General features: G+C 48.9%; 1 protein-coding gene across 1 annotated transcript; it reads left to right on the top strand.

Annotated features, from left to right (window-relative positions):
* The first annotated feature begins 5,127 nt into the window (after window positions 1–5,127).
* APBB1 (amyloid beta precursor protein binding family B member 1) lies at window positions 5,128–22,125 on the top strand. The gene is made up of 14 exons (XM_042782683.1): window positions 5,128–5,845; window positions 11,750–11,925; window positions 12,021–12,077; window positions 12,161–12,246; window positions 12,353–12,416; window positions 12,831–12,980; window positions 13,562–13,689; window positions 13,794–13,799; window positions 14,097–14,211; window positions 14,353–14,437; window positions 14,697–14,780; window positions 21,439–21,554; window positions 21,700–21,876; window positions 21,958–22,125. Exons 1-14 carry the CDS (start codon window positions 5,128–5,130, stop codon window positions 22,123–22,125), a joined length of 2,130 nt encoding a protein of 709 aa, XP_042638617.1.
* The last annotated feature ends 634 nt before the right edge of the window (window positions 22,126–22,759 follow it).

Raw genomic sequence — 22,759 nt, 5'->3', positions numbered from 1 at the left:
ATGACAACAGTGAGTACAGAGACCTCTTTCAAGAAATTTGCCTGTGTAGAGGAGAAAAGAGAGCAGAGAGTGGCTCTGGAAGGCTGTTGGGTCAAGAAAATTTTCTTTATAAACTGGGAGATGGTAAATCCCATTGAGAAGGAGAGGTTGATGATATAAAAGAGAAAACCAGTGAATAAGCAACAACAAAAAGAAAAAAAACAACCATTTGCCATAGGGTCGAATCTAACCCATGGTGACTTCATGTGCATCAGAGAAGAACTATGTTCCATAGAGCTTTCTGTGGCTGTTTTTTTTTTTTTTTTTTTTTTTTTTTTTTCCCCTTTTTTCTTGTGGTTAACCCCGTTCCTTGTTTTTCTTTTTTAATTTTTATTGTGATTTGGCTGAAACTTTACAAAGCAAATTCACTTTCCATACAGCAGTTCACATACCCTTCGTCTCATGACACTGACTACAATTTACCACAATGCAACAGCTCCCCTCCCACTTCCTCCCCATAGTTACCTCTTCCCTGTGTCCATCTCTCCATGCACCCCTGCCCCCTGAGCTGTCTCCCTGTGCATACACAGCCCTTTCTCCCATGATTATTCTCTCCAAGGAGTGTATCTGCCTCAGGTAAATATTCCCCTCCTGTGCCTGTCTGTTATTTGGCTGGAAACCACAGGAGTGGGTTCAGTGGCTGATTTTTGCAAGTATATCACCAGGCCTTTCTTCCAAGCCTCTGGGTGGATTTGAACCTCTGAATATTCAGTTAGTAGCCAAGTTTATGAACTATTTGCGCCGCCCGAGGACTCTAAATAAATACTGGTGGAAAACTCTTGGAAAGGCAGGAAAGGAAGGATCCAAATTACAGGCAAAATGATTGGTTTTAGGACTAAGGTAAGAAAAGGTCAGGTGCCAAAGAAGTTTGTAAGTCTGAGGATGTTTCCAAGTTGTGGTTTCTAATTCCTCTGTGAATTAGGAGGGGAGATCCTCCTCTTTGGGAGGGAGGGGAAAGAAAAAAGGCTGTCCATCTAGAGTTGTGTTCTAGTCTCAGCTTCAACCTTACATCCTCAGGCCAGCCATGGCTGTTGTCTGGACCAGAATAAGTGTCAGGTTTCTGTAGGTCCCTGTTCTTCCCCCATTATAATATTCAGTCATTTAGTCAACAAATAAGGGGTGCTTAATAGGTGCTAGACATTGTTTCAGATACTGGCGGTACACTGCACTGTGAAGGCTTATCCAGTGATGGTGTCCCCACTGGATTGTGAGCTCTAGCTGGGGAGGATCCATTTCTTTGTCATTCATCACTCTCCCCCATTCTCAGCACAGTGCTGGTATAGTGTGAACAGTCAGGATAGGGTCCCTCACTGTCTCCCTGACTTTGAGCAGGACTCACTCTTAGTCCTACAGTTTGCTATCAGCTCCTTCAGGTTTTGCTACCACTCTTTTTAGCCTTGGCCCTGAAGGTAGCCCTACCCAGCTCCCAATCTTGAGCCAGAGCCCTTTGATTCTTTCCCTTCTTTTTAAATACAGGTATGGATATCTACAGTGAGAGGAGAGAGTTTGAGTTGTGTCCTTTCTTGAAGAAGCTGGGCATCTGGTCATGCTTTTGACCTTAGAAAGTGAGGTAATGACCACATGGCTTTGAGCTAGCTACTCAGGCCTCTTCTTACCCACAGCAGAACTTTCCAATTCCTCCCCCATACTTTCTTGCCCTGGAACAGGTAGGCAGGGCTTGCCCTTCATGGTCCCAATCACAAAGTTCATTGTCCTTTTGAGACCACATTCTAAGTGCTAAAGAAGGTTAGTCCCAGCCTGACCTCTGAGAAACTTGGATTCATACACTATTGCTTCAGAGAAGGGCTCATTATCCCTATAATTCTCTGAGTGTGGCAGTCACAGGGTCCTCCATGTCCTCTAACTCAAGGCAATGCCACTGTTAAACAGCCTTTGAGCCAGGATATCAATTTAAACTAAATCCTTTCTCTGTCCCTTCTATGATCTCAGCTCTAACTTGTCTAGGACCTCTGTCCCATTTTACTTCCTTTTCAAGGACCCTTCTTCATTCTCCAGCACCCTCCCTAATACTCCCAGTGCCCATCCTCAACCTGTGGGACCACACAAACCTTTCTTAGTGTCTATTCCTAAGCTGTTCCAAGCTTCCTAGTTCCTAGTTCCTCCTACCCCTTCCTCTGTCCCAACCCTCCCTCCCTCCCTTCCACTCCAGGGGTCAGCTATGTGGCAAATATACAACATATGCACCTCAGTACTGGGCATGCAAAGTTGAATAAGACATGGTTCTAGATGTTTGGATAGCATTCAGTACTGGGTATTGTGAGACGCAAAGGAAGGAATAGTCCCTTGAGGGTGAGGGAGAGGACTGAAAAGGAAAGACTTACTACTGTGGAGCTGTGACTGCTGAGCTTAGTTCTGAAACATGAGCAGAGGCTCTCATAAGGAGAGAAGATTTCAGGCTGAGAGAGCAGTATAAACAAAGACCCAGTGCTGTGAGAGTCTGACATGTTCCAGAATCTGCCACACTTCCTGTGGCTGGAGTATAAGGTGTGAAGGAAGCAGGGAGTGGGAGGAGGTTTGAGAGGTCATAGAAGTTGGCTCAAGGAGGCTCGTGGGTGTCCTGCTAATGAGCTCAGACATTATCCTAAAGGCAGCGATGAGCCATCTAACATTTGAACCAGGGAGTGACACAATCTGGTTTCCATTTTTGGAAGATTACTGTGGTTCAGGGTAGAGCTGGTGGCGTAGTCCCTAAGGCATCTGACTGCTAACCAGAAGGCTGGTGGTTCAAAGTCACCAGCCACTCCTTAGAAGGAAGATTGGGCAATCTACTTCTGTAGTGATGGTGCCTCGGAAACCCAAGGAGGGGTCGCTATGAGTCAGACCTGACTTAATGGCAGCGGGTTGGTTAGAGGCAGAATCATCTATTTTTTCCTTCATTTTTTCCAGTGACCACACATTTTCTCCTGCCCACACTGAGCCAACCAAGTAGTTATATGTGAGGCAGACACACAAACAGAAACTTTTTTCCACTTATTTCACAGATGTGTGCCTAACATGGTGCCAGGGTCTGAGGAGCTAGAAACAACAGAAAGGCAAGCTGTGGCTTCTGCTTCAGGATCATACACTGCAGCTGAAAAGCTGGCAGCCTAAAACACCTCGCTGCCAACCTGTGCTTGGTGCTGAGAGCTACACTGGTGAAGCAGAGAGAACTGAGGCAATGGGGAGTAAGGGAAAGAAAGAGCTCCTCAGTGGAGGAACAGGGAGATAGGGAATTCAGAGATAAGAAATTGAAAAGAAAGAACTCTACAGTGAGAGTCAGAAGGAAATATTTGCAATGAAGGAGAAATATAAGCGTCTATGTATTGAGGGTGAACAAGTAGGAAAGGAGAACTAGGGTGGAGTATTAGGGAAGGAGTGAATAATATGGTAGGGCCTATCTGAAGGAGAGGAGTCCTTGGGTGACACAAATGGTTAAGAGCTCAACTACTAACCAAAAGGTTACTGGTTTGAACCCAGCCAGAGGCTCTTTGGAAGAAAGGCCTGGTGATCTGCTTCTGAAAGATCTGTGATGCACGGGTGGTAACTGTGAGTTGGAATTGATGGTAACTGGTTTGGTTGGTTGGTTGGTCTGAAGAAGGGATCTGCAGTGAGGAGTCAGGATGAGAGAATTGGTAGTTGCTGGTCGGGGAGAAAGAACTGTATGATAGGGCCAGTGGGGATCATGGAAGGACAATGAGCAGAGCAGTGGAAGGTCAGGGAGGGTGAGGAATATGGAACAGGGCCTTGGAAGTGGGGCCCCTGTGGCAGTGGGGCTAGAAGGAGAGGTAGGATTCAAACTATTGTGAAGAAGGTGCTCCATGAAGACTTGTGTTAAGGGAGTGCTGGAGGATGAGAGGGGTGAGCTGCAGTTGTGGAACAGGAGACCCCTCACCTGAAGGGCAGGTGGAGTTTGGTTGGGGCACTATGACTAGGGGTTGAGAAGCAGTAACATGGCCAACGTGTGATTTTGGAAGCTTGCAGAGGAGGTGCTATAAAGGGGCCTGGAGGAGATGAGAGGGTCAGTTCACACATTAATTCCACAAATATTTATTGAGTCCCTGCTCTGTGCCAAGACTGTGCTATGCATTGAGGAGAGGGGCGACAGAATCTTCACCACCGTGGAACTTAAATTATTGGCATGAGGAGATAATCATTAATAAATAAATAAATAGTAAATTAGCTTGTCAGATGATGATAAGAGGAGGCTAAAGGGTTTGGAGGTTGCTGAGAAGGGGATTTGGTGACCTGCAGCTTTTAAAAGGGTGCTCAGGGAAGGCCTTACTGAGAAAGTGACATTTGGGCAAAGATCTGAATGACTGGAGAGTGCAGATCAAAGACTGGCAGTGACCTAGGCAGGGAACATTGAAGGAGCTTGAGGAGGATTGGTGCCAAGGTGAGATACTTCATAGAAACAGCCACCAAAGCGTAGCTTCCACTGGCCAAAGAAGCCATGAATCGGCATTGGAGGCCATTCATCTGTGACCTGCCTTCTCAGTGCCATGCCCTTGATGGCTAGGTCTGCAGCTTGTTCTTCCTTGTCCTCACAATCCCCAGTATGGAGTGGGCTTGGGGCTGATTTATGATGACAAGAACACAGCCTGGGATGCTCACAGTGGTAGTAGGGCCTGGGCTAACAAGATGGCAAGAGGAAGGGGGCAGACAGTGTCCAGTGTCCTGAACTCATCAGCCAGTCTCATGCCAGCTGTGTCCCTGGCACAGTAGGCTCCAGCCAGATGAGCTGGGGGTGGGGTGCACAGAGAGCCATTGTATGGAGGCTCTGCTGGTGACAGTGAGGGCAGAGCAGGGATAGGCTGTGCTACCCCAGGATGTTCAGGACTGGGGAATTTGGGGATGGGGTAGATTGTAGATCTGGGGCTAGACTGTAACAGGGTGATGGTGCTGGACAGAAATTGATCTCAGTCATTTTTGTGGAAAAGTAGCTGGTGGGACAGAGGAGTGTCTGCTGGCCTGTTGAATGCAGGGAGATGAGGAGGTGCTGAGTCCCGGGGTAGAAGCAAGGGTGCTGTTGTCCTGGCTTAGAGACTCACCATGATCTTCCCTCCTCACCCCACAGGATCTTCCAAGGCCATGTCTGTTCCATCGTCACTGAGCCAGTCGGCCATTAATGCCAACAGCCACGGAGGCCCCGCACTGAGCCTACCCCTGCCATTGCATGCTGCCCACAACCAGCTGCTCAACGCAAAGCTGCATGCCACAGCTGTGGGACCCAAGGACCTGCGCAGCGCCATGGGGGAGGGTGGTGGGCCCGAGCCAGGCCCTGCCAATGCCAAGTGGCTAAAAGAAGGCCAGAACCAGCTCCGGAGAGCTGCCACGGCCCACCGTGACCAGAACCGCAATGTGACCTTGACCCTGGCAGAGGAACCCAGCCAGGAACCTGAGACAGCACCCTTGGGCCCCAAAGGTCTGATGCACCTCTACTCTGAGCTGGAGCTCTCAGCCCACAATGCAGCCAACCGAGGGCTCCGAGGACCTGGTCTGATCATCAGCGCCCGAGAGCAGGGGCCAGACGAAGGAGAGGAGAAGGCGGCAGGGGAGGCTGAGGAGGATGATGAGGAAGAGGATGATGACGAGGAGGAGGACTTATCTTCTCCACCAGGGCTGCCTGAGCCCCTGGAGAGTGTGGAGGTTTCCCCGGGGCCCCAGGCCCTTGCAGAGGGCCCCCGGGAGCACAGCAAGAGTGCCAGCCTCCTGTTTGGCATGCGAAACAGTGCAGCCAGTGATGAGGACTCAAGCTGGGCTACTTTATCCCAGGGCAGCCCCTCCTACGGCTCCCCGGAGGACACAGGTACATTGTGGACTTTGATGGGGGAATGTGGGGGGGCTTGAAGGTAAAGGTAAAGGGCCAGCCTGGGCATGAATCCACCACAGGCTAGGCCCAGGTTTTCCTGACATTTCCAAGCTCATAAAGCACTTGAGCAAGCTGATAGATCCATCCATCATGCATACCTGGATGGATGGTGGACTAGCTCCATTTGTTATTAATTAATAACAAATATTAATCTTCACAATAATGCTGTGAGGTCAATACTATCATCATACCCACATTGCAGATGAAGAAAGGGACCCAGAGAGATTTAGTAGCTTTCCCAAGGTCACATACAGTCAGTAAACAGTAGGACTGAGATCTAAAGCAGGTCTGAATCCAGGGCCTGAGCTCTTAGCTCCATATTATGCTGCCCCCAGTGCACATGGTATGATGAATTGAGATGCACTTGAGGTAGTCACTGTCTTTTAACAGGCTAGGTCTGAAGGTAGCAGCCAGTGTCTCCCCACTGTGAGGTCTGTGTGGAAAGACTGAGAGGTGTTTTATGCTTATGATCTGCATGCCCAGGCCAGAGCATTGCTCTGGGCATTGCAAAGATAACTGTTTTGTAAGGATAGGATATTGACTGAAAGTTAGGAAACAAAGGAAGAATAACTTAGGTTTCTTTGGGGTTTGAAAAGAACAACAAAAAAAGAATAGGTATTAGGATCTAAGGATTGATCAATATCTCGTCCCATTTGAATAAACTGAGCCTCCACATTTGCTGATACCACACAGAGATGCAGACAGAGCTAAGTGAAGAGATAGTGGGCTGTAGCCACAACCCTGAAGCTTTGTAGAATGGGAATGAAAGTAAAGATTAGGGAAATATTTATTGGCACCAGGCAGCAGGTGTCATCCCAGACCTCAAACTGGAACCTTGGCAGGGAGCATGCACTTCAGAGGAGCCTCAGTTAGCACAACACTCGCTTTTGAAACACTCATTATGGAAATTTTCACACATAGACAAAAGTAGAGAGACTAGAATAATGAACCTAATTTACCCATCACCAGTTTCAACAGTTATCCTTGGGCCCCAATCTAGGTTATTTTGAAACAAATATATATATATATATATATGAAATATGTTTTTGTTGTGATTTGAGTGAAAGTTTACATAGCAAATTCTTTTTCCATACAGCAATTCACTGACATTGACTGCAATTTCCACAATGCAACAGCTCTCTTCCCACTGCCTCCCCATAGTTACTTCTTCCCTGTGTCCTTCCCTCCCATGCACTCCTGCCCCTTGAGCTGTCTCCTTGTGCATACACAGCCCTTCTATTCTCCCATGATTGTTCTCTTCAAGGATTATATCTACCTAATGTAAATGTTCAACTCATATGCCTGTCTTTTGTTTGGCTGGAGGCCACAGGTGTAGGTTCAATTGCAGCTAGGGGCCATAGTCTTGGGAGTTCCATCAGGCTCTATCAGACCAGCAAATCTGGTCTCCTTTTCTTTTTATGATTTTGAGTTTTGTTCCACATTGTTCTCTTAAACAAATATTTTTATCTGTAAATATTTATTCCTGCATTTCTGAAAGATCCCCCCACCCCCACCTTTTAAAAAAACTTCTGATTGTTTGAATTGGGATACAAATAAGTCCCAACTTATAAATAGGTTCAGACATTGTGATGGTGTTGATATGTCTTTTGAAGTTTCTTTGGATCTGTAAATTTTTGCTCTATCTTTCTCTTTAGTTTTTTGCTTGCTGTTTTCTTTGTTGCTTTGTTTTGGTTTGTGTGTGTGTGTGTGTGTGTGTGTTTTAATTGAAGAAACTGTGTTGTTTGTGCTGAGATTTTTTCATGGTCTGGATCTTGCAGACTCTTTCCCTGTGGTGATGTTTAACATGTTCCTCTTCCCCTGGATTTCCTATAAATTGGTGGCTAGTTCTAGAGACTTGCTCAAATCCAGATTTGAGGTTTTGTTTCATTTTAGCAAAAACACTTCATAGTGTCTGTTTGCCTCTCTTTTTGCAATGTTCACACCCTTTGATGGGCATGGCCTTGATCCCTGGTAAAGGGAACAGCCCCTATGTCACTGCATCTGGTTATTGATAGGCTTGGGGGAAATGTAATCTCAGTGGAGCCAATTCATACAACTTTTCAAGGAAAACTGAGAACTGCATATTGATGTGAAATATCCCAATTTTTTAATGTTAGCAATTAATGTTTTTTAATTTTGTTTTTTAGCACTATTCGGGCCACACAGAATCTATCTGAGGCTTGCAGGTTGCCAGTGTGCAGCGTCTGTGCTAGGAAGTGTGAGCCAGAGGCCAAAATACAAAGAAGCTGGTTGCTCACTGCCTCCTGGGAGGGTCAGGGTGCTGGCTGCACCCATGAGCCATCTAGAATCAAAGGATAAAAGTACTAAAGAACCAGGAAGGTGTGTGAGGCATAAGCAGTGACCTCAGCAAAGGCGAGAGGGTGGTCAAGGGTCATGCTCTAGTGGACACTGTGGAAACTGATGGTAGAGGCATGGGGCCAGCCTAGGGAAGGGATTGGGTCACTGCTTACTCTTTTGTGATTGTTTTGCTGTGGCCGTGAGGCCACAGAAGAGGCTTCTGTAGGAATGGGGCTGGAAATGAGCAAAAAATTATTTTCTCTTTCTCACCTTAGGATCTCTACAGTGTTGTTGATTAAATGTGTACAAGCATGAACACATGAATGAATGGTGAATGAATAAATGATTGAATGAATGAATAAAGTTTACTATCTGTGCTGGATACATTCTTGTGCCAGGCCTTGTCCTAGGTGCTTGGGAATTTTTCTGCAGGGAACAGATGTTTATACTTATGGCACACACAATCTAATGGGGAGACAGAAATAAGCAGGCACTAAGAATCAATATGATGAGCACTGGGGTGTGGGAGGGACAGGAGGGATACCTAGCCCTGCTTATGTATGTGGCAGAAAAGTGGGGAAGAATTTTAAGATGTGACCTTTACCCTGATGCCTGAAGAAGGAGTGGGAGATAGCTGGTGAAAACAGAGGGAGTAAGGCTGTCCAGAGAAAGGACGAGGAGCATGTCCAAGGCAGAGAGACAGAGAAGGATTGTAGAGAGTGGTCAGAGATAGGCTGAAATGCTCATAGTTAGGGGCCCTTAACAGCATGTAAACCCTTTGGAAGAATTTGAAATTTATCCCAAGAGCGATGAGAAAATAATTAAGGATATTAAGTTGGAGAGTAACTTGATCAGCTTAGCATTTTGGAAGAATCATTCAGGCTGTAGTATGCAGCCCAGGTTGGAGGAAACGAGACAGGAAGCAGGGAGACCAGTTATGAGGCTGTTGCAATGATCCAGGCAAAAAATAATAGTAGCCTAGATGATATGAGGGTTGAGAGAAGGGGAGAGCATTAAGTGAATCACTAATTCCTGAGCAGATGAATACACTTGGCCTAACCATTAAGGCATGCTTGGATGGATGGATGGATGAATGAAGATACATGAATGTTTGAATTCACTCGTGAGTGCCTGAATGAGCCCATGCGAGAGTGAAGGCACGCACTCATGAATAATGCATGTATGTGGAAGCAAAGGCCCTGGTGGGGCTGTGCTTGGAGGGATATGTGCCAGGCTCCAGAAGGGCCTCCCAGATGGTCAAGGGGGGGAGAAGCTGCCCCTCCAGGACAGATCGGAAGGATGAAGCTCTTTGAAACAGGAAGGTACAGGCTGGCAGGGATGACAGATGGGATTGGTGTGCGTGACTCAGTTAAGGAATGGTGAATTGGTCCTCAGATTCTAGAAGTGGGAATTCAGGAATTGCTGGAGTATATATCCCCTCAAGAAGACGGGTGTGGCTGTGGAGGACCTGAAGGGCCATGGGTGGTGGTGTTCCTGGAAGGTTTTAGCAGGCGAGCCCTGCTGGGCTGAAAGGTATTTGGAGAGAGCAGGTATTCTCTCTCAGTGGCTCTGACAAGTGCAAGGTGCCCATTGGGCATCTTATTCTCTAGGGCCTGAGGTTGGGAGGGAGGGAGGTAGAGATGGCTCTCTAGAAGGCTGCATGAGCAAGAAGAGCCCCTCCCTCACTAAGTGTCTATGAGTCTACCTTCATTTGGAAGCTGAGGGTGGTGAGATACTTTGCCTCAATAACTCACACACAAGGTGTTCAGTCAGTTACCTTGGTGTAACCACGCCCATCCCAGCCCCCATGGATATACCCACTGTGCCTGGTTGCCCAGCAGCCTAGGTTTTGGGACTGCCTACCCCTCAGTGCTGCCTCTTGGACCAGTCAGGATTCCTGGTTTCCCTGGTAACGGGAAGCACGTCAGCAGTCCGGGCGCTCCCAGCCGGTCCTGGTACTGCGGTTGCCGAGGAGACGCTGCAGCCTAGCTGGGCCTGGCAGGTGAGGGGGGGTGGCTGGGAACCCCAAGCCTAGCCTCAAGCTTGCTGGGACCCAGGCCCTCCAGGCTCACCCTTAGTCTCAAACTGCTGGGCAGGTTATAGGCAGGGAAAGCTTCTCTGGGGGCCTTGAAGCCACACCCTATTTGTGCTGCGAGCTATGAGCTCTGCAGGGCCCCATGTGGCTGGGATATTCCTGAGGGGCTGAGCCTCCTGGTATCCTTGAGACAGGGCTTGACTAAGGCACTGAGGAGACCACTAGAGGGTGGGATGTATACAGATTCAGGTTGAGGAGGGGGACAGGGTTAGGAAGAAGAGATGTGAGCTGAAAAGCCTGGGGTCTCATGAACCTCTTTCTCCCCCCATTCCCACCCCATGGAGGCCTCCTCACATGGTGGTCCTGGCCCCTCCCTATGCGCTCCAAGCGGGGGAGGATCTTGCCTGGCAGACGCTCTGCCCTGGTGAGAAGGGGGCGGGATGAGCTTTTCTCTGCAGCCCAGCACCAGGCTGTGAGCCCAGCTGTCTGGGCTGGAGGGGCTGTGAGGAGGGAGGGTGGAGGCAGGAGGGGCCGGGAAAGAGCACCATGTTCTCCCAGGACTTTTTTCTGGCCATCATCCTGCAGGACAGTAGCCTAGGTGAGTGGCAGCAAGGGGCTGGGCATGATGTGGGGCGGGGCTGGCCGGGAGAGCAAAGAGATGGGGAGGAGGCGGGATTGGGGCTAAGAGATGGAGTGGTGTGGTTCTACCAAGGGAGGAAGGGTGTATGCTACAGGTGAGTGTAGGCCCATGAAATGATTGCCTGCAACTGTGTGTGTGTGGCAAGTTTCCTGTGTGAGCGTCTGTGGTGACTGCACACATGGGGCAGGGGTTGATGTATACTCTGTGTATGAGTGTGTTCCCCATGTATCCACACATGTGTTGGGGGTCATTGGGGCTGTGGTACCTACACATATGGAATATATAGCTGTGGGTGTGCACATCTCTGTGTACAAGGTTTGCATTAGTTTACAGCTGGAGTTGGTGTGTGTGTTCCTGTGCACACATGTGTGCACCTGTATGTGATATGTACCATCTGTGCTGGCAATGTCTGCGTGTACACATAGTGTTGTCTTTGTGGTGTTTGCACGGGCGTGTGGCAGCACTTTGTATATCTTGTATGCCATTGTGCACATGTATGTGTGCACAAGGTGATAAGTGTGTACGCCTTCATGTACCCTGGGATATGCATATGTATGAGAAGAGGTTAATCAGGGTGACCTAACTTCCCTCCCTCCATTCCTTCTTTGCTTCCTGCCTTCCCTTCATGTGGCCACTCTAGCCAGGAACAGGGCCCATGAGGAGACCGGAACCATGTCCCCTGTGGTGGCCCCCTATGTTGTGACTCCAGACTGTAGGCTCTAGGAGAAAGCATGAAGCGTATTGTGCCATAGCCCTTCTGCCACCCCTCCTTCTCAGCTGTGGGACTCAAGGAGGGGACTGTGCAAAATTGCCCCACTGCTCCTGCTTATTGGGTAGGCAGACCCTCACCAAGCCCTCCACCTGGTAGATTCCTTCTGGAACCCCAACGCCTTCGAGACGGATTCCGACCTGCCAGCTGGATGGATGAGGGTCCAGGACACCTCAGGAACCTACTACTGGCACATCCCGACAGGGACCACCCAATGGGAGCCCCCAGGCCGGGCTTCCCCATCACAAGGGAGCAGCCCCCGAGAGGAGTCCCAGGTGAGGCATGTTGGCTTTGGAGCAGGGCTGAGAGGGGCTGTGTGCTGTTGGAGCAGGATGAGCCACCCACTCACTGCTCCCATTTCTCCTCCTAGCTCACCTGGACAGGCTTTGCCCATGGAGAAGGCTATGAGGATGGAGAGTTTTGGAAGGTGGGTGAGCGTCCTGCTTCATGACTGGGGGAGCTGGAGAAAGGGCATCATGTTGGTCCTGATTCCTCATCCCCCTTCCTAAGGATGAACCCAGTGAGGAGGCCCCTATGGAGTTGGGATTGAAGGACCCTGAGGAGGGGACATTGACCTTCCCAGCTCAGAGCCTCAGGTGAGTGAAGAGGCACCAGATGCAGTGGGAGAGGCCTATCCAGAAGGGACCTGTGGGGCGGCTCCATATCTGAGGGCCCTGTGTCAAGTGTCACCATCTCCTGCAGCCCAGAGCCGTTGCCCCAAGAAGAGGAGAAGCTGCCCCTACGGAATGCCAACCCAGGGATCAAGGTTTGTTCAAGACCAGCCCCCATTTCCCATGTTGGGCTCCCCCATGTGCAGGAGAGTCCCTCATGTTCTGTCATGTTCTCAGGGCATTTCTGGTCTCAGTAAAGCTCCCTGGGTCCTGAGAGAGGAGCTCGTCTGGTCTCAGCACAGACTCCTGTGTCTGAGCCCAGTGGCCTTCCAGGCTTGGCTCAGGTGCTTGTTTGTACTCACTGGGGTTTCCTTTGAGACCACTGTCCCCTTCCATGGCAGGTCTGTGGTGCTTGTGGAGCTCCTTGGTCTTAGCTCAAACCCCTACCCACCACCACATTCTGGGTGAGGAACTCCTCTTTCTCAGCGCAAAACCTAGGCCTGTGCTGGAAGCTCCTGCTGTCTTAGCTCAGACTCTGTACCTCTGCCCCCCTCTTCTGTGTCTGGCAGTGTTTCGCTGTGCGCTCCCTGGGCTGGGTGGAGATGACCGAGGAGGAGCTGGCCCCCGGACGCAGCAGTGTGGCAGTCAACAATTGCATCCGTCAGCTCTCCTACCACAAAAACAATCTGCACGACCCCATGTCTGGGGGCTGGGGGGAGGTGAGAGCCTGAAGCCAGTGGGATGAGAGTGGGGATGTAGTGAGAGAAGCAAAGGGAATGTGAAAGGTCTGACCTGTCCAAGAGTGAGCACTGGGGGTGAGGAAACTGACTCATCCCTAGTGACAGCTCTGTGAGATGGACGTGTGACCCTCAGTGGGGATCTTGGAGATGGTTGTCTAACAGCAAAAAAAAAACAAAAAACCCACTGCCATCGAGTCGATTCTGACTCATAGTGACCCCATTAGGTTTCCAAGGAGGTCAATCTTTATGAAAGTAGATTGCCTAGTCTTGCTTCTTCAGAGTGGCTGGTGGGTTTAAACCACCAACCTTCTGGTTAGCAGTCAGATGCCTTAGGCACTGTGCTACCAGAGGTCCTCTCGAACAGAAATAGGGATGATGAAAGGGACCTTTTGAGAGATGGCAGGGGTGACCTTATCCAGAGCAAGACCTGCAGGGTAGGAGGTCTTCCACCAAAGCAAGGACTCCAAAGCCATTACTAACTGGCTGTGAACTGGAGGTGACAGGAAGCAGCCTCCTTCCCAGCTGTGACACCACTGAGTGCCTGCTTCCTGGGCCTGCAGGGAAAGGATCTGCTGCTGCAGCTGGAGGACGAGACGCTAAAGCTGGTGGAGCCACAGAACCAGGCCCTGCTGCACGCCCAGCCCATTGTCAGCATCCGCGTGTGGGGCGTCGGGCGGGACAGCGGAAGGTGGGAGCTGGGCCTGGGAGCCTTGGGTGAGGGCTCAGTCAGCAGGCAGAGCGGGCCCTCCTTTCTAACTCTGTTCTCTGCCTCTCTTGTGCTGCCGGACCCAGAGAGAGGTACCATGCCTATTTGCTTTGATCTCGCCTCCTCCCACACCTGGCCCAGATGCAGCCAAACATCCAAGTTCCCTCATTCTGCCCCTTCCCACCCGCTGTGCTTGCCCATCCCCCATCCTTCGCATGCTGGCCTGCCTAACTCTCCAGCCAGAAGGCATCACCCACAGAAAACCACCCCAAGGGCAGGAGGCCTGTAGGCGCTGTGATGAACAGGACAGGGAGGGTGCAGGAGGGCTGGGGACAGGGCTTAGCACCTAATGGTGCTGGGAAACCCTAAGGCTCCCCTCCCCCCAACAGGGACTTTGCCTACGTAGCTCGGGATAAGCTGACCCAGATGCTCAAGTGCCACGTGTTTCGCTGTGAGGCACCCGCCAAGAACATCGCCACCAGCCTGCATGAGATCTGCTCTAAGGCACGGCCCCTCCTCTCCCTGGACTACCTGCCCCCTTTGCTCTACAAGGGTGTGGGTGGGATCACTGAGTTGGAGGCTCCAGGGCGATGAAGCGCTAACAGATCCTCCCTTACTCCTTCCCCCTACACCTTCCTTCCTCAGATTATGGCTGAAAGGCGCAATGCCCGTTGCTTGGTCAATGGACTCTCCCTGGATCATTCTAAACTAGTGGATGTCCCTTTCCAAGGTCAGTGTGACAGCCACACTAAGTCCTGGCAAAGGTTGGGGAGAGGACGAGAGGAGACATGAGCTGCTGGATAGGCATGATAGGAAAATAAATGTACAAAAAAGAATACTTTGTATCCAGTAAGTGGAGGGACTTCAGGTAAAGGGAGGCAGGTTGGAGGGATGGAGGTAGATCATTGGCTGGGGATGTCTGGCTTATGCCCTGGTGGAGGCACTGGGAGAGAACGCACCATGATTGACCTTCTTCTTCTTTCCCACAGTGGAATTCCCAGCACCTAAGAATGAGTTGGTACAAAAGTTCCAAGTCTATTACCTGGGGAATGTGCCTGTTGCTAAACCTGTTGGTATGTGTGGTTGCCACCCTGGGACCCCTTGTTTCCAAAGCTTTACCTTCACTCTCTGTCCTCCAGTGCCTCTCCTTGAAGACTTTCCTCAGGCTCAGTGCCCCTCTGCCCTTTAGGGTTCATCCCACCCCTCTGGACCTCTGTCCCAGTGCACTCCATGTCCTGCCTGTAGCACGGTGTGCTTGGAGGGGGTGATGAGGGGCAGGAGCCAGTGAGCCTTCACCAGGTGTTGACTGTGTAGCTGGTAGTGAGCTGGGCACATAGGAAGACCCCACTCTCGCATCCCACAATAAACTTTTGGTTGGGTTGGAAGGCAGATCTTAGATAATTGGAGACACCAGGAGCAACCTGGAGCTGGGTTCTATATTACAGCACCACCTGTGGGCTTGGAGCATCTAGGGAAAGAAGCAGAGAGTGTAATTGTCATGTGCTTTTTTATTGTTTGTAAAGTACTGACTGTATCCTTTAATTTCTTGATGATCCTATGAAGTTGGGGTTATGATAATACCCATTTTATAGATAAGGAAATCAAGGGTAGAGATCATCTTGTTCGCTTTTATATTTCCAGTGCTATTGCAGTGCCTGCCATTTATTTGTTCTTTCACTTAACAAGTATCTTTGAATGTGCCAGGCTCTGTACTAGGAAACAATGGCTATAAGTGTTGTATTCATAGCGGTTATATACTAGCAGAAAAAATGGGCATCAATCAAATAATCACAGAAATAAATGTGTAATTATAAATTGAGGCATTCATTGAAAGAAAGTAGCAAGGTGCTATGAAACTCTGTAACAGATGAACTTCATCTAGTATGAGGATCAGAAAAAGCTTTCTGGAGACAGTAGCACTTGCACTGAGATTAATCAGTGAATAGGAGTTAATGCAGCAAAGTGAGATGGAGGGAGGGAGAGGAAGTGAAAGATCCTTTCAGGCAGAGTGAACGTATGTGAGAGAGCCCATAGTATGAGGCACTTTGGTACTTAGGAGGCATTGAGAGAAAGCCAGTGATGCAAGGTGAGGCTGAGAGCTGGGCAGTGGTCAGACCCTGCAAGCCCTCATAGGCCACATTAATGATTTTAGTCTTCATCCTAAGAGCAGCAAGGAACTATCTAAGAGTTTTGAGCGGTGGGTTTGACAGAAGCAGATTTGCATTTTGTAAAGCTCATTTTGTCTATACTGTGAAGAAAGATGTTAAGTGGGCAGAGGTAGATCTGAGGAGCTCTGTTAGGAGAATCTTACAGTACTCATGGCCCATAATGAGAGTATCTTGGACTACAGTGGAGCTGAAGAGGAGTTTATAGATTCAAGAGATGTTTAGATGATTAAAGTGAACAGGCCCTAGGGAATGAAGGTGGGTTGTGGGACAGAGGCTTCATTGAAGGATGACTTCTTGGTTTCTGACTTTCAGAACTGACTGGTTAGTAACTATTAGTCACTGACAATGACTATTAGTCAGTAACTGTTGGTCACTGACTGTTAGTGGTGCTGTTCTCTAAAGGTGGCAAACCTTAGAAGAAGCCATTAGAGGAAGTTTTGATGTAGAGTTTGGGAGCTCAGTTTTGGACATGCTGAATCTGAGGTGCCTTTGGGATCACTGAGTGACAAAGTCAAGTTGGCAGCTGGATTCACAGGTCTGGAGCTGAGAATAGAGGTCTGAGTTGAAGATACACATTTGGGCATCACTGAGTTATAGAGATAATCAAAGCCAAGAGTGTGGAGTAGATTGACCTAGAAAAGTGGGTAGCCCTAAGTGAGAAAGGAAGTGAAGCTAGGCTTAACTTGGAGGCCTTCCAACATTAATGGGTTGGGGGAAGAGGATGAAACTGCAAAGAATAATGAGAATAGTGGAAGAGAGGTCAGAGGAAGAAAAGACAGTACTTCAAGGAGTGGTCAGGTATGGTGTCAAAAGACACTTAGGAAGATCTCAGGAAGTGGTGAATGAACAAGCAAATGAACAAACAAATGAATTACATAGCCTTGCCTGAAACCATGCTGTCTTTAATAACTAACACATTTCATTGAGGGCATCCTTCTTAGGAAAGGTGGAGATTGAAATGAGTTTTAAAAGGAAGGCTCAGATTTGCAGATTGAGTAGATATGCCAGTTGGACTCAATGGCTTTGCCAAAGACTTGGAGCTAGAGATGAGAACAGCATACTCAGGCGGTTTAGCTCATCCTTCCTCTTCTTTGCTCCTGTTCCCTGCTTTCTCTTACCCTCAGTTTCTAAACTCTCACTCTCACATCTGCTCCTTTCCATTTGCCACCTTACCCAGGTCCTCACTATGCTAAATCAACTGTCTGCAACCTTCACTTGCCCCTCTGCTGCCCATCAGCTCTCTGGGTCTGCTTTGTGTAAGTCAGAGCTTTCAGACTAGTGGTCTTGAAACTCACATCCAGCTTTATCTTATGCTTCCATTTTAACCTCCAGGAGTTTTGACCCCGGGCCCTCCTAAAGCTGCAATATTCATTATTAATCACTCCTTTATTCAGTGAATGATTGTTCAGTGCCTGATCTGTGCTAGGCACTCTTCTACATTCCTAGGATAGATTAATGAACAAAACTGGCAAAGATCCCTGCCTTCAAGAAGCTTATATTCTAGCAAGAAGAGACACAATAAAATGCATGAATTACGCAGCAGGTGTGAGGGTGACAGCCATGTGTGCTGGAGTAGAACCCTGCCCTGTAGGGTTTTCTTTTTCAAAAAAATTATTTAATTTTATTTTTGGTGAAAATATACACAGAACCCACTCCCATCCCACAGTTTCTAGATAGTGATCCATGAGAGTGGTTGCATTTCTTGCATTGTATTAACATTCTAGTTATTTCTGTTCTAGTGGTTTTACTTCCAGTTACTTCATCTCCCTGCCTCTCAGCCTTCTCAATCTGTGCTTTAAAATAGTTGTGGACATTCCAGTCTTACATGGAGATTTATTTATTTATTTATTTATTTATTTATTTATTTATTTATTTATTTATTTATTTATTTATTTTTTCCCCTGAACACAGAACTCCAACGAGTCAACTAGTGGTGACAATCTTTGTTCTTTTGGCCAGACAGTTAACTTAGTTTAAAGGTGGCTTCAGGGGATACTTCAATTCAAGATATGAAGAGCTACTTAGCACCATTGTTGTTGTTGTTATGTGCCGTCGAGTCGGCCCCGACTCATAGCGACCCCTCCTTGGGTTTCCGAGGCAGTATCACTACGGAAGTAGGATTGCCCAACCTTCCTTCCGAGGAGTGGCTGGTGGGTTTGAACCGCCAGCCTTCTGGTTAGCAGTCAAGTGCTTTAGCCATTATGCTACCAGAGCTCCTCTTAGCATAGTCTTAGAAACTCCTCCAGCTTCAGTAGGCCCAGTAGGTCTGGATTCCTTAAGAATTTCAAGTTCTGTTCTACATTTCTTCCGTTTTTATCAGGATTCTTAGACTGTGTTCCCGATCAGAATGCTCAGTAGTGGTAGCCGGGCACCATCTAGTTCTTAGGTGTTGAGGCGGTGGACGCAGTGGTTTATGTAGACAATTAGTGCTGTAGTCAGTTCCTTTTCTAATTCTTGGGTTTCCTTCTTTCTTTTTTTGTTTCAAATGAATGAAGACATCATCTTATCTATTTATCTTAGATGGCCACCCTTAAGCTTTTAAGACCCTAGACACTACTCACCATACTGGGAGATATTATACTTTAAAGGCTATATTATACAAATTGACTGGATTATCCCACAAGACCGTGGCCTAAGCCCCGAAACCAAGAGAACTAATCCTCTGAAGGGACTGGTTATGTCTAATTAGTATCAGCATCTATAGTGCACCCCATTTTATTTGTTTTATTGCTGCAAAACCATACATGACCTAGCATTTGCCAATTCATCCCTTTTCCCTGTGATTGACAGCATTTACATCTTTCCCATTTCTATGAATAAAAACGTGAGTACCACCTAGGGAGTCCTTCTCCCTCCTCCCCCATCATCCCACCCCTTGGTAGCCACTAATGAACATTCGTTTCTGTGTATTTATGTATTCATGTAATTTCATAAAACTGATCCATAGAGCTTTCAGTTCTTGATTTTTTTGGAAATAGATCACCAGGCCTTTCTTCTGAGAGACCTTTCCATTAGCATCTGAGCACGTTAACTGTTTACACTACCCAGGGACTGCTTGAAGGCAACAAGTGTTATGGGAAAAAAAGAGGCACAGTATGATAAAGGGGGTTGGGGGCGCGGGGCTGAGAGTCGGGTTAGGTTGCAGTCCTGAGTTGTTACCAAATCAAGTAACAGCCCCTTTCTTCCAGAGTCATTATGTGTACTGCTCGCCCCCACCACCACCAACCACCACCAGTGCAGATCCTCCAAGACTTGGAGGCCAGGCTCCAGTCCCGCATCCCCCTCTGCATATTAAGCAGTTTGACTTTGATTCCCTCCCACACTCATGAACTTTAGATTTCCCACGGACCTGGCCTGAATGCTAGAAGAAGGTTCACACTCTTCCACCTGGCTTTTGTGGCCCTGTGCAGTCTGACCTTGCCCACCCACTCCTGCCTGCATCACCCCTCTTCTGGAGATTTCTGTGTTACTTGGTTCTATCAGTTTGGGTGCATTTCCTCATGCTGCCCTGATGGTGACTGGCTTATGCATATGGAATCCCTCAGCAAAGTAGTCTTGCACTAGGACTGGGGACGCAGAGATGAATTAAACTTGGCCTCTGTCGGTTCTAGTTTCCTCGTGCTACTGTAACAGAAATACCACAAGTGGGTGGTTTTAAAGAGCAGAAATTTGTCTTTTCACAGTTGAGGAGGCTATTCAGCGCCTGTTCCGGGCACTGGCTCTAGGGGAGGGCTCACACTGTCCGCTCTGGGGGAATGCCCTTGTCTCAGCTTCTTAGCCCCAGCATTCCTCAGTTCCTTGGTGATCTCCATGAGGCATATCTATCTTTCCCCCATCTGTGCTTGCTTCTCTGTTTTATCTGCCTTTTTTATAATCTCAAGTCATTAGCTTTAAGACTCACCCTATTATGACATGGCCTCATTAACATAACAAAGAAAACCCCATTCCCAAATAGGATTACATCCACAGGTGTTGGGGTTAGGATTCCAAAACACACACACACACACACACACACATTTTTTGGGGGGGGGGCATATTTCAGTCCATAACACTGTCCTTGAGATGGCCACAGCTCAAGGTGCCAAAAGGTCTTCCAGCAGTGACAAGATGTTGCAATGTAAGTTGTCCCAGAGTTGTCCTCTCTCTCTCTGCTGCAGGGAAGGTTCCTGGATGGAGCCCTGAAGGCTGAGGATGGAATTTCTCAGGAATCAAGGGGGAAAGGGTGCCCAGAGGCTTTCCCCTCAGTTACCGTCTGTCCCTTGAGAGCATCATCTTTTGTTGCTTTGTATTCCCATCTGCCTCACAGGATGTCTGCCAAGATTAGATGTTAATAAATGCTACATAAATCATCTGAAACTCAGGGAGCTGTGAAATATGAGGACTGACAGCTCAGATGAGGCTAGCTTTTGGAGGACTCAGGACAGGAGTTTGGCCTTGATCCAGCCAGAGATAAGATGAGCAAGGCCAAGGCCAAGAGGATGACTTTTGCCCTCTGCTTTGTCCCTCCCCAGGAAGGGTCCACTGTGGTCTTCTCAAAGGCACTGAAAGGGGCAGAGAGCCTCGGAGTGGCCCAGGGAGGTGTATGCTTTTCACACCTGGCATTGTTAACTCTAACCTCTTTATTTCCAAGTGGAAGAAGCTGTAGATCACACAGCCAGCTCACGAGTAGAGCAGGGACTGAAACCCAGGCCTCTGCCACCTGGGCTCCAATCTTTGTTCTCTGCTGCATGCTAGGCAGAAGTGGGACTTACAAGTGCAAATGTTTAATAACAGTTAGAGGTGGAGGAGGCTTTGTGTGACAAGGGAAAGTTGGTTGACCTGTATGTTAGGAAACTTGGGTTCTTTGGCCTTTGAGCACATTATAGAAATTCGTGAGTGGAGATTTTGATGGTGTTTCTACTTCTGCAAACAAGGAATATAGAGAAGAGGCAGAGGAAGGGCAGGGCTAAGAACACAGGGTCTGGAATTAAACTGCTTGAGTTCAAAGATCCTTGGTGTGACCTAAGTATATTACCTGATCTCTATATGCTTCAGTCTCCTTATCTATAAAATGGTTACAAAAGAATCTTTTGTGAAATTGTTCTGAGTCATAAATGAGATAATGCACTTAAATGACAGCCCAGTGTGACCCAATAAACACTCATCAAATGTATATTTAAAAAAAAAAAATTGGATCTTGGGAGAGGACTGGCCTGTGGAGGCTGACCTGGGAATCACTTTGAAGCTACGTAGAGTGTCTGAATCGAGGGGTGCTGAGAGAGCAGACACGGGGAAGTCAGAGCTTTGGGGATCAGACAGTTTAGGAGGAAGTAGCAGAGTCAGTAAAAAAAACCAAGCATAAGATTCAAGGTGGAAGAAACCAGGAAAATGCCAAGTCACTGAAGCCAATGAGAACTCCTAGGAAGGGATGCAGAGATGGTATCATTCTCAGGGCCATAGGCTGGTGAAGTGGGGATGGTGCAGAGGCCTTGGACTTGACTAGGCAGAGCTAGAAGGTCTAGGATAGAGCTGTGTGCCCTCTCCCTACCCCTAGTGGTGCTAAGTTTGTTGTCCTACCTTCTAGGGGTAGACGTGATTAATGGGGCCCTGGAGTCAGTCCTGTCTTCCAGTAGCCGTGAGCAGTGGACACCAAGTCATGTCAGCGTGGCCCCTGCTACCCTCACCATCTTGCACCAGCAGGTAAAGAGCTAGGGTAGAAGATATGGCTGTGCCCTGCTGTGGAGGGGAGACCGGGGCTGGAGAGGATCTGCAGGTAAGATAGGCATGCCCCAGTGGAACAGAGAGGATCCAAGTGTCCCTTTCTAACTGGGCTTCCTCCCTCCAGACAGAGGCAGTGCTGGGGGAGTGTCGGGTGCGCTTCCTTTCCTTCCTGGCTGTGGGCAGAGATGTCCACACATTTGCATTCATTATGGCTGCCGGCCCAGCCTCCTTCTGCTGCCACATGTTCTGGTGTGAGCCCAATGCTGCCAGCCTCTCAGAGGCAGTGCAGGCTGCGTGCATGGTAAGTGAGTGGAGTGGTGGGGTGGCGCTCATCCCATGTGGGGCAGGCTGGAGAGTGACCACCCCACCTGCCTCTCTGCAGCTCCGCTACCAGAAGTGTCTGGATGCCCGCTCCCAGGCCTCCACCTCTTGCCTCCCAGCACCCCCGGCTGAGTCCGTTGCCAGGCGTGTAGGGTGGACTGTCCGCAGGGGTGTTCAGTCACTCTGGGGCTCCCTTAAGCCCAAACGGCTGGGGACCCATACCCCCTGAAGAAACCCACGGTCCTCCTCCTACCTGCTCCAGGGAACTCAAGGTATGGGGCAGGTAGGGGCCCTAGAGGTGATTACCAGGCCTCGGGCCCCTCCAAAAATGCCCCTCCTCAGTAGCTGGGGTTCCTGCCTAGGAGCTGGGGAGGGAGAAATTTAATCCCTTTGAGGAAGTGACAACACTGGATTGATGTTGCGGAGCAGGAAGCAAGGCCAGCCCCAGGCTCTCCATCCCCACGTATTTCAGGTGGAGCAGGAGGGACTGGTCTAGGCCGTGCCCCATCCTCATATTGGCCAGCAGGGGCAGAAGGTGAAGGGGTCTGGTTCTGGCATGGGTCCCCTCCCTCTGCCCTGTGGGCACCTCCCCTGTACTGATATCACTAATAAAGTCTGTCTGCCCTGCTGAACTGTGTTCCTTCCTGAGCTTGCACCACACTGTCAACCTCACGCCTCAGGTGTAGCTTTGTTCTCAAGGCCCCTTTACCCTGCCTGTCCAGAAAAAAGAAATTAGGACAGTTACAGAGGGGTCAAGTCCAAATCTCACACCTTTTTATTGTAACAGACTGATGGGACCACAAAAGGCAGCAGCACTGGGTTCCTAGCGGGACAGCACCAGGCGCCCATTGACAAATAGGTCC

Source organism: Orycteropus afer, unplaced genomic scaffold (genome assembly GCF_000298275.1).
Source record: "Orycteropus afer afer isolate SDZICR_OR568_19922 unplaced genomic scaffold, OryAfe1.0 scaffold00014, whole genome shotgun sequence".
Lineage (NCBI taxonomy): Eukaryota > Metazoa > Chordata > Mammalia > Tubulidentata > Orycteropodidae > Orycteropus > Orycteropus afer.
Note: the sequence above shows the minus strand (reverse complement) of the source record. Positions and strands in the feature narration are given on the sequence as shown.

What these genes read in the sequence shown, in the direction of transcription:
- APBB1 (XM_042782683.1), top strand. Translation starts at nt 5,128, where the DNA reads ATGTCTGTTCCATCGTCACTGAGCCAGTCGGCCATTAATGCCAACAGC. An exon ending in GCCCCCGAGAGGAGTCCCAG is followed by an intron (nt 11,926 to 12,020) that starts GTGAGGCATGTT and finishes TTCTCCTCCTAG; the next exon opens with CTCACCTGGACAGGCTTTGC. An exon ending in ATGCCAACCCAGGGATCAAG is followed by an intron (nt 12,417 to 12,830) that starts GTTTGTTCAAGA and finishes TGTGTCTGGCAG; the next exon opens with TGTTTCGCTGTGCGCTCCCT.